General features: G+C 44.5%; 1 protein-coding gene across 4 annotated transcripts in view; it reads right to left on the bottom strand.

Moving 5' to 3' along the window:
- The window catches only part of DCUN1D4 (defective in cullin neddylation 1 domain containing 4), a 42,051-nt gene extending 38,457 nt beyond the window's left edge, over window positions 1-3,594 (bottom strand). For 2 of the 4 annotated variants that reach the window (XM_083367926.1, XM_083367927.1), the window contains exon 1: window positions 3,446-3,594. In XM_083367926.1, the coding sequence (XP_083224052.1) occupies window positions 3,446-3,470 (25 nt within the window). In that variant the 5' untranslated portion in view covers window positions 3,471-3,594. Of the gene's footprint in view, window positions 1-2,270; window positions 2,475-3,445 lie in introns of those variants that run through there. The other 2 variants (XM_083367929.1, XM_083367928.1) reach the window with 1 other exon arrangement.
- Window positions 3,595-12,025: the final 8,431 nt, after the last annotated feature.

Below are 12,025 nucleotides of genomic sequence, written 5' to 3'. Positions count from 1 at the left end.
ACTAGCAAGCCACTATGAGGGGTAGACTTTAAAATAATCAGTTTCCAATTTTTATAGGTCACATATAACCTTTATTATCACTTTTTTACTGTAAACACACTGGCACACATTAAAAAAATGAAATTCTGATGCCCGCTCTCAAAGGTATACCATACGCATACATGTACATATAGTGTGTACACAGAACACACATGTACATATACACAAATATATACATACATATATTAATCACAGATCAATATAGATATATAGCATATGAAATGACTAATGTAAATTAACACGAAGCCATTCCCATTGTCAGCATTTTATCGTTTCAGATGAAGCTTGTTATATTTATTTATTTATTTATTTGTTTGTTTTTATATACCGCCCTTCTCCCGAGGGACTGAACTATTCAAGTACCACATATGCTAAGTCTCCAGATAACCAGGGAATTTTTTTTTTTGGGGGGGGGGGGAATTAGTTCTTTGCAAGACATTTTCACACTTACATATAAACCTAGAATAAGTTTTAAGCCACCAAGTTTTCCTTTCATTAAACAATGACATCAACTGGGCCCTCTGAAACAAGGTTCCCCTTAAGAGATCTTTTGCAGAAGTGGTTTTCAAACCTATTTCTTTTAAAATGAATAAATTAGCTTAAAATATTTAAACGTGATGTGTTAAAATGGCACCTCAAATTAAAGACCAGCAAGACTAAACAGAGTACTTTACTTCTAGTCATATTTAAGTTCAGTGTTTTTTTAATAAGCACGCTGAAGTGCGATTTTACATGTTATTGCGAGGATGCATTTCTATACAGTACATGCCTACTCAGAAGAAAATACTATCAAGCAATAGAATTACTTCCAGTATATCCTTGAAGTTTAATAGGGGTTAACCCTTCATAAAACCCGTAAGGCTGCCGCTTGAATTCTTAAGAGAATTTATTTGTAAGTAATCTGTTTTTTTTTCCAGCGAGCCTTAATTCCCAGTATTCTGCATTCTAATCTTACAACATAGCCACTTTCCTCTCAATTTCCAAGCATTCAGCAATAATCTCAGACGTCTGTCTGCACTTCTAAACTTATTCAACTGTTTAATGGATGCCAGCTACTTATTGTTGAAATTTTTGAAGACATGGGCCTAGTTTTAAAAACTAAAGAAATTTGATATAAATCTATAACCTATTAATAATACGGATGGATAATTTTGTTTACTAATAGTGTACACAGACAAAATTTAAGAAGTTCCTTCTTTGAGTAGGTCAAAATCCTCTAGTGAAGCATAACTAAATCACACATATTTCAGAAGCAGCTACTTCTTACGGGACTTTCTTCCATTTTTAAAAAATGAATACAGAATATTCATAAAAATAAACTGAGCAATATCATGGAGAAATAATATTATTTTTGAACAGGAATTAGGGAGAACTTTTCACCTTTCTATGGGAGCCACCAAGAAGACTAGCTTAATAACATTCTTACCTTTAAAGTAAGAAGAGTTTTCAGCCCAGAACAAACAAAAGAGAATTCTGAATTTCACATACACTGAAAAATACATTATGGGCTACAGTGTGAACTATCCATTACTTGCTGTAAACTATCCATTACTTGCTGTAATGCCCAAGAAGAATATTTATGTCCTGTACACTGCATGGACAAACTTGATTCAAGTAAATAGTTTAAAAACTCACTGATCATCACAGACAAAGATTCATGCAGGTGACAAGAGGCCAGAGAGGAATAGAGCAGAGGTCTTCAAACTTGGCCCTTTTATGACTTGTGGACCTCAACTCCCAGAATTCAACTCAACTCCTAGGGATGCTGGCTGAGGAATTCTGGGAGCTGAAGTCCACAAGTCATAAAAGGGCCAAGTTTGAAGACCCCTGGAACAGAGGGATTTGGCTCCTCTCTGCCACTGTTCCCTTCTCCATCACGGTTACATGGAAGGCTCTTCTTTTTACTAACCTTTAATAACCGTTAGCAGCTTGCTATTCTGTTGTATCTACAGAGAAAGCCCCTTCCTCTATGGTTACTATGCATATTCAGGTAAGCCTCTTTACAAAATCAAGAATGTAAGTTCCCCATTTACAAAGCCTAGAAAAATCAGGAATTTTTTTTTTAAAACACACACACACACAGGCTGACCTAGAAAAATTTACCCAACTATTAGAATGGCCCCGATCGATGAACAATCCAATAGGATTTCTCTCTTACCAAATGGCTATCCGGCAACAAATTAAATTGCAACAGCAACTTTCATAAATAAGCTTATCCTGAAATAAATTACCGGCTTCTGTTGACCTCCAAGAAAGGTATGAAAGGGTAGCAAAGGTCCCCAAACTTTTAAGACCTGTGGGTTTCAACTCAGCCAATCTCATTGTACCCGCGTTGTGCTTTGATCATCAAGGCTATTGATTATCGTTCAACTCCCAGAATTCCAGCCAGTGGGAATTCTGGGACTCCCAGAATTCCAGCCAGTGGGAATTCTGGGAGTTGAAGTCTGAAAAGTAGCCAAGGTTGGGGGAGAACTCCTGTATAAAGGGACGGAGAATTAATGCGTCCTTCCTCCCCCCTCCCATTTTTTTTTTGATCAGTGTCAATCAAACCATGATGAAGTTTGTCCAGCGCAGACCAAAACCCTAAGACAGGGGTCGGCAACCTCGGCTCTTTTATGACTCGCGGACTTCAACTCCCAGAATTCCTGAGCCAGCATAGCTGGCTCAGGAATTCTGGGAGTTGAAGTCCGCGAGTCATAAAAGAGCCGAGGTTGCCGACCCCTGCCCTAAGAAAACGTGGGAGGAGAGAACACGTTAGGGGATCCCCTCCCCAGCTTCATTTCCCCCTGAAAAAGGAAAAAAAAGGGGGGGACCCTCGACCCCATGCAACTGCCCCTTCGAGGGGAGCTCCCTGCAGAGACCCCCCACCCCATCCCCTCTACCTGCAGAGAGGCAAGGCGTACCTGGGCTCCAGTTGCACCCCCTGACGCAAAAGAGGGGCGAATGGTGGAGAAAGGAGGGGGCGTGTGTGTGTATGGGGGGGAGAGACAGGCAAGACAGCTGTCCGCGGGATGCACTCTGGGAATTGTAGTCCGCCGGCCAAGCCGGGCCGCGCAGCCGGGGCGGGCGGGAACTACAACTCCCACCATGCAGCGAGGGGGGCGAGAAGGCGAGCGGGCTCTGCCCTTTCTTTCTACATCCCACCCACCCGCCCACCCGGCCCCAATCACCGCCGGCCCTGGATCCCTGCCCCGCTCGCCGACTCAACCTGGCCGGGAGGGGGGGGGAACGGAGCAGTAAGGGGGGGGCGCCGCCGCCGGAAGCCTCCTCGGTCGAACTGCGTCACAGGGAGCCTCCTCCCCCCCCGCAGCCCCGTCAATGCATCCCCGGACTCTCCGTCGGCACCCGCCGCTTTCTCCTCCCGACCAGGCAAACGCCGGCTGGCCCGGCCCGCCGACCCACTTACTGACAGCCGCGGCATCCGAGTGCATTTTGGGGCAGCGGCCGTAGCGCGGGTGCGCACCCCACCCCACAGCCTGCCCAGCGCGGGCGCTCCAACCGCCGCCTCCCGTTCGACTCCGCTCGGCTCGCCCTCCCTCCCCAGGCAAGGCAGAGGCCAGGCCGGGCCGTCCGCCACGCCCCCGCCGCCGCCGCCGCCGGCTGCCATTGGACGCCGCTCCCTCGCCCCGCCTCCCGTCCCCGACGGCATTCTCGCCCGCCACGCCTCTCGCTCAGCCGGCTGGCCCACCCGCCGGATCTCGCGCCTCCCGATTGGCCGGACGGAGACAGCCGCCCAACGTGACTCGGGGGGGGGAGGGTTCCGCCTCGCCCGTTGGGCCGCCGACTCCGCCAATCGGCGGAGCGAGCGCGTGCAAAAAAAGAGGAACCGTCACACGGAGAGGGGGAGGCCGGCTTGGATTGGACAGGGCCGGTCGGAGGCCACGCCCAAGCCGTGAATTCATTGGCGGAAAGGAAAAGGAGCGCAGACCATTGATGGCATTAAGAGGACTTTTAGGCGGAATTGGCAGGATCGCTTTCTTTAGCTGGCAGAGGGGAGGGGGGGTGTCTTGGAGCTTGGCCCTTTTATGACGTGGACTTCAACTCCCAGAATTCCTCAGCCAGCTTGCCTGGCTGAGGAATTCTGGGAGTTGTTATTATTATTATTATTATTATTATTATTATTATTGTTGTTGTTGTTGTTATTGTTGTTATTGTTGTGTTGTTGTTGTTGTTGTTATTGTATTATTATTATTATTATTATTATTATTATTATTATTATTATTATTATTATTATTATTATTATTATTATTATTATTATTATTATTAATTTGGTTTATATACCACCCTACTCCCAAAGGACTCAGGGCGGTTTACAAGGCAAAATTTTAAAACAATACAATATAAAATTAAAATTAAATTAAGTCTAGCCCCCAAAAATTAAAATCACAATTTAAAAACATTAAAACCCCTCAGTCCAGTTGAAGTCCACAAGTCATAAAAGGGCCAAGTTTGAAGACCCCCTGAGCTAGATCTTGCTTCATTTTAGGGTAATTTAGATTTTTTTTAAAAAAAAGAAAGAAAGAAAATAATGTCTGTGGAGATTCTCAGTCATCCAGATCATAGTTGTCTCAAAAGTGCTTTTGCAACTGGACTGTTTTTCCCCCCAGTCCAGTTGCCTTTTGAAAAAGCACTTTTGAGACAAGAAAGTTAATGGAAAAACCAATTTGATGGTATTGTGAATTCATGGCCCTGTCCATGTAACTCCCCAGGAGCCAGAAAACTCATATGCTTTGAAGGAGGCTTGTGGTCAGCTTCCTGTCTTTTTGAAGAACAGTCATCTAAAATTTGCATTAAAGAGGCATAATTGTGGGATCATTTGAGGATAATAAAAGTTGGAATGTGCTATTTCTGTCGCTACCTAAGAACCTGACAGAGTACTGGAAAAGAACTTGAATGTGTTATTCCTGTCAAAATTCTAAGACCCTGAAAGAGTCCTGGAAAAGCACTGGAGATACCAGATCTCATAGTTGCACCTTAAGTGTTCATAATGTGTGTCCTGTAGATGGCACTCAGGGTGTGGACAACCAATCTTTCTTTGGCCTAAAGCTGAGAGAAACTGAATACCAGATCAGAGAGACAATTAGACGTATGGAATTGAGGGGAATTGGCAAGAAAATGGGAGTAAGGAAACATAACGCATAAAATATGTGTTCATCGCTAAGCATGCAGATAACAGACTTTAATCCAGACACGAAACAGGTAATTGTGATGCATACACACAACAAGATTATCTTGGCTTACTTAATTGCAGTTTTTTTTCTAACATTTAGAATTATGTTTGATGTCCTAAAACAGAGGTCCCCAACCTTTTGGGCACCAGGGACCGGTTCCATGGAGAAAGATTTTTCCATGGACCGGAGAGTGTGTAGTTTTGTGTGCTACCTGCATCCCACAGATGGGGCTTTGCTTGTTTGTGCAGACCAGTTGCTGGTACTGGTCCACAGACCGGGGGTTGGGAGCCCCTGTCCTAAAAGATACGTAATTGAGCTTAGTTAAAAATCCTTTGCAGTAACTGTAGTGTATGCTGAGCTGGCATACACGTGTCGCAACCGCATCAGGAGGCGCGGAGTTGGACAGCTCTGTGTAGGAACCACGTTCGGCGGGAAAGCCGGATTTAAAGGTATTGGCCGCCTAGCCGGCGGGAAACCAAGGTTCAAACCTATTGGTCAGGCATTCACCTGGGCAGGTATAAAACATGTCCAGGTAACCGTTGTCCCGCTGTACAGACCAAACTACCATCCAATAAAGCTTATGCACACACCTACGCCTGTGTCTCATTGATCCGTGAACCCGACTTAACAGTAACTACCATTAACTTTACAATATATTAGGGTGGATTGTAAAAGGGTACTACGGCTTCTGCATCCTGTTGCTATCCAGGTATCCACAAGCTAGATTTCAACTTCTATAGTTTTTCAGCCAGTGTGGTGTTTGGCTATGGGGAATGGGCAAAAGGGTTGCAATTCGAGAGATCAAGAGAATATCAGGTTGGGGAAATAGCGACTGCGATATAATCATTAGTGGCAAGATGTGATACAGTATCCTAAGTTTTAAAAAAATGTTTATAGATAGGCGATATGTGCACATCAAAATGAAGAAAGATTTATGGATGCAAATGAGACGTTTCTCTTAATTCAAATTTTCAATGACTTATAGGCTCACTTCCCACTATCAATTTATCTTCGGTCTGCATATATTAACTGCAAGTTTGAGGGAAAAACCATCATGTATTTATTTATTTATTTATTTATTTTATTTGATTTTATAAACCGCCCTTCTCCCGAGAGACTCGGGGCGGTGTACAGAGTAAGATAGGCAACATAATGAAACAGTATTGAAAAACAATAATCAAAACAAAACAAACTGGGACCCCAATTAGAGCTATCAAAGCTATCAGGCCAGGCCGGACTGCTGGAATAGGTAAGTCTTTAAGTTGCGCCGGAAGGTGCGGAGGTCGGGGGCCATCCGGATTTCAGTTGGTAAGCAGTTCCAGAGGGCTGGCGCACCCACTGAGAATGCCCTCCCCCTGGGGGCCACCAGCTGACATTCCTTGAGCGGTGGCACCCTGAGGAGGCCCTCTCTGTGGGAGCGCACAGGGCGGTGGGGTGTTGACATTGGCAGAAGGTGCTCCCGTAGGTAGTCCGGACCCATGCCATGTAGGGCTTTGTATGTCATTGTTAGCACCTTGAACTTCACTCGGAAGGCAACCGGAAGCCAGTGCAGCGCACGGAGGAGAGGTGTGATATGGGAGTATCGGGAGGCTCCCAAAAGTGTCCGTGCCGCTGCACTTTGCACCAGTTGAAGCTTCCGAGTGGATCTCAAGGGCAGCCCCATGTAGAGAGCGTTACAGTAGTCTAGGCAAGAGGTCACAAGGGCATGGGTGACTGTACGTATGGCATCCAGGTCCAGATAAGGCCGTAGTTGGCGCACCAGCCGAACCCGGGAGAAGGCCCCCTTGGTCACAGCTCCTATGTGATCTTCCAGGGAGAGCTGTAACCCTCTAAAATGTATTCTGTCCCTGATTCACTCCAACCTGATCTTTGAGGGCTAATTTGAAAGAAAACTCATGAGCTTAATAAAATTCATAAACATATAAACAGGGCTCGCTTTGGGCTAGAGTCAAAGGTCAGGGGGCACCAAGGCTGTGACCACTTCTGAATTATTCTAAAAATCATTCTAAAAAAAGCGACTATCTCCATTAGTGAGAGATGGTACCATCTGTCAGTGTGGCTTGAGGGCATCATATACCCTTCATCTCGTGCACCTTCAAACTTTAGACCATGATATGCTTTGATGATATATTTGCTTTAGAGACTCTTCATGTCCTGGTGTTCAACTTTAGGCTCACTCTTACATTCTCCATTCTTGCCCATTGTTTGGTCATATCTTCTCCACTCCATCAATGGAAGATGCTCAAATCCTTTCTATGTAGAATATTATTTGGAATAGAAATACTGTGCATTGCATGCAGCAAAGTCAGTTTGTTCATGTATGAGCTATGCTGTGGAGTGAATAAACCAGTTCATTTCTTTCACCTCAAGAAGATCTTCCAAGCGGTGTGTTCTGTTGACATGGATTCATAAAGTAGCCAGCCTCCTTCCTGATTCAAATCTATTTTACATTCTTTACTAACCAAATTCATTTTCACTTCAGCTTATTCTTAGGATGGGAAAGAAGACAATTGAAGGTACAGTCTTCTGATAAGTGGCTTCTATTTTTTTTTCAAGTATGAATATTAACTATCGATAAGCCAAGCCTCATATTTAATCATTTTGTTTTAAAAAAAATGTAATATGGCAATTGTCAAATCTTTTTTTAAAAAATACAGTAAGATAGTAAGAAAAGGGAACAAGAGGATGACCAACTGCAAAGTGGACGGACTCACAGCAGTGAGAGGTGTGGCACTAAAGCACCACGTTAAGGACAGATCCTCATGGAAAATATGTATCTGGATAGTCTCTGATAATCTATATTGACTTGATGGCACATGATCAATCAATCAAAAGTTAACTATCCTGCCAGACAGGCTTATAATCAAAACTCATATAAGATAGCACATTCTCTGACAGTTTTTATTAAAAAGCATGTGCTTATATAAGATGGACAGTCTTACCAAGCATTTTGCAGGTTTTGACCTTCAGCAATAAACGCTGCTAAATTCTACTATGACCTCGTTGAGCCACTTACTTTGTTTACACCTTGTATAATATAAACCAGCTTCAACTAAGAGCTGTGGTGGTGCAGTGGTTAGAATGCAGCATTGGAGGCTAATTCTGCTGACTGCCAGCAGTTCGATTCTCACCGGCTCAAGGTTGAGTCAGCCTTCCCTCCTTCCTGCAAAATAAGGAGCCAGATTGTTGGGGGCAAGATGCTGACTCTGTAAAGCCACTTAGAGTAAAGCACTATGAAGCAGTGTGTAAATCTAAGTGCTTTTGCTATCACTATTCCAGTTCAAGCTAAAAAGCTCTAGTCGTTAACCCTCTAGCAAACTAGAATCTATGCTGCTATGTGATCCTGTTACTTCATTTCTCTGTTCCTTATTAAAATCTTATTCTTAGGAGGGAATTAGAAGATGGATGGATGGATGGATGGATGGATGGATGGATAATTATTTAAGTTTTATAGAATGTCAAATAATGAAATTATACTCCCCTGCTGTATCACTCAGAGACGAGGTTTCAATGGACATGTTACTGTACGCTAATAATGCTAAACAGTGCAAAATGCACAACATCTATTAGCTTGGTTCTTAATTTTATGCAAATATTCAATAGAACCAGCCATTAGAATTTAAAATCCATTAAAATTTAAAATCCTTTTAAATTTTAGGATTCCCCCCCCTTCTTTCTGGAAAAAAACCCCCTATTCTTTTTATACCAAATGCAATATGGATAACTTCAGTGGCATAATAATTGCTTTCGCATTTAAACAGTTAAATAGTTAAACATACCAACAGTTCAAAATGAGGATTTCTCTGCAACAATTTTAAGGTGAACTAAAAAAATCAACTCTCAATTGGATGGTGAATATGCTTCAGGGTTAAAATTGGCTCTAAGCAAATTCCTTACCAACCGATATGCCAAAGAACGTTTTTGCTATTCAGATTATGTTTACAGGATCCACAACAGGTAAATTACACCCATTTACGTAACAGCAATGACAATAAAGTTAAATGCTTATGTAAGAATTACAGATGGCTTAGCTGCAGTAGTATTGTACACTAGGGGTCCCCAACCCCCGGTACCGGACTGCAGCATGCCAGCAACCGATCCACACAAACAAATGAAGTCCCGTCAGCGAGAAGCAGGCAGCACACAAGACCATGCACTCTCCGGTCCGCGGAAAAACCTTTCTCCACGGAACCGGTCTCTAGTGCCCAAAAGGTTGGGGACCTCTGTTTTACATCATGTATGAGTAGAGCAGAGGGCAAATGTTTAGAATCTTCTGTGCAGCCAGAAGAAAAAGATTTCATGTCCTAAAATGTTTTTGCTGTAGTTGTGCTGGGACAGAAGAGGGCATTTTAGGACATGATCTAAACAGTTAGTGACTAGTTGAGCTGGCAAACAATTCCCAAAGACCCCTGCCAGCTGGAATGGCTTCAGAAGATCTTTGGAGATTCAGCTGCACACTCATAGCACCAATGTCTTGCTTTTTTACAAGCATAAATGAAGTAAAACAGAAAACACAGCAAACAAAATGTTCTTCTTGTGAGGCAGCTTTCACAAGAGATCGATGGAACGTTAAGGTGCTTCCAAGCGAAATAGGCAGAATGCATAGATGCAGTCATCATGAAGCTTTATTCATCGACAGGTTATATAAAAAGAGCTATATGGCATGGAAGCATCCATGCTTGTAAGATAGAAGATAGATAGAAAGAGAAGCAGAGCTAGAACAAAAGAAGCAGCCCCTGGGCAGAGGTATTTATGGGGGGTCTCGGCCCCTCCCTAGCCATAAAACTCTCTCACCAATGGGGCCTGCTGCAGGGGAGCAAAGAAGCCTCTTTGCTCCATCTGATGACCTATTTGGGGAACTGCCATGGCTGGCACAAAACATGTAACAATTCCCCTTCTTGCCAGCCAATGACAGGGACCAGTGAATGTGTGTGAGGGGCAAGCAGGTGTCATAGACATGTATAAAAACATTCAGAAGGCCAAACACAAACGCTTACACAGAAGGTTGTGCCGGTCAATGGGAAGAGGTTTGGTGAACAGATCAGCTATCTGGTCAACTGTGTTACAGTGCTCTACACGTATAAAACCCTCTTTGACAAGCTGTCTGACATTTTTATAGCGTATGTCTATGTGGCGAGATCTAGAGCCTACTGCATAAGCTTCCGAGATTGCAATGGCGGCTGTGTTGTCCTCTAGAATTTGGATGGGCAGAGGAGGAGCTGCCCAGATACTCGTTATCAGCTCATTGAACCAAGTCAAATCATTGGCCGTGTCTGACAGGCTGGCATATTCAGCCTCGGCCGTGGAGCAAGAAACAAATTTTTGCTGCCTAACATGCCAATGTATTGGGCAGCCATTTAGCAATATGAGGATACCAGAAGTGCTCCGCCTACTTTTGGTGTCGCCAGCCCAGTCTGCGTCTGAGTAAGCAGAGAGCTGGGCCGTCTCCCCCTTCTCTGGTTCCAGCACAAGGAGGGCATCGGTCGTGCCCCTGAGGTACCTAAGTACCCTCTTAACAGCAGTCCAGTGGAATTCCTTTGGGTGTTCCACATGCCTGGACAATAGATTTACAGCTAAAGCTATGTCAGGTCTGCTCCAATTGCTGATATATAGCAAGGAGCCAATCACAGATCTGTAAAGCGTATTATCTGTGAACTCAGGACCGTCCTTGTGAGTATGGTTGTAAAAGTCGCTTTGCATTGGGCTGTGCGTGGGATTAGATTCTGCCATTTTGCATTTGGCCAATAACTCCTCTATCTTTTCTTTTTGAGATAGAGCGAACCCCCCCTTAGTGGCCAAAATATGCACACCCAAGTACTTGTCAATCCGCCCCAAAGATTTCAAAGTAAACTTTTCTTCCAGGGCCTTGGCAAATTCATCACACCCTTCCTTGTCAGGTCCTACATATAGTAGGTCGTCCACATAAACTAACACCCTTTCTGTGGTACCCTTTGAGTTGCGTGTGAAAACACATTTATCTGCACGGGATGCAGTGAAACCAACTCGTTCTAAACTCTTTCTAAGACAGTCATACCATAATTTCCCTGACTGCTTGAGACCATATAACCCTTTGTGGAGTAACCATGTATTTTCCCCTTCTTGCTGGTAGCCAGGAGGGGCCTTCACGTAGATCTGCCGGTCCAATTTGGCGTGGAGGTAAGCCGTCTGGATGTCGAATTGGAAGACTTCCTCCCCCAGAGCAGCTGCAGTCACGAGGGCGGTCTTGACGCTCTCTGCCCGGACAGTTGGAGAGTATGTCTCGCCATAGTCTTCCATATAGCGTTGGGCGAATCCCTGAGCTACCAAACGGGCCTTATACAGGTAGAGGCCATTGGCAAGTGGTTTTGCCTTGTAAACCCACCTTGTGCCAATGACTTTCCTCTCCTTTGGAGGTTGCTGGGGGGTGAAGACCTTGAGTTGTTTTAAGCTCTGCATTTCCTTCTCCATCGCGAGCTGCCATTTCTCCTGTTCTTCGATGGGCAGCTCCTGGATGTCAGAGAAGGATTTTGGGGTGACCACAACGCTGTTAACAGACGCGATGTGCCCAATGTCAATTCTCTTTGGCGGGATGCCTTTGTTGGACCGCTTTGATCTCCTTACCTTCTGCCACTCACCGCCTTTTTCTTCCGCGGGTTTCTGAGGCGTTGCTGGGGAACTGGACGGCTCATCCTCCCCATCTGAACCAGGTGGGATGACATCTTCGTCTTGTTCCACACTTTCGTCGGTGGCAGGGTATGTGGACGTCTCAGGTGATGTTGTAGTCGGTGTGCCCTTGTTGGGACGGTTGATATATGGGCTCAGATCATTGGAGTGTA

This window comes from Vipera ursinii (assembly GCF_947247035.1).
Source record: "Vipera ursinii genome assembly, chromosome: 7".
NCBI lineage: Eukaryota > Metazoa > Chordata > Lepidosauria > Squamata > Viperidae > Vipera > Vipera ursinii.
Note: the sequence above shows the minus strand (reverse complement) of the source record. Positions and strands in the feature narration are given on the sequence as shown.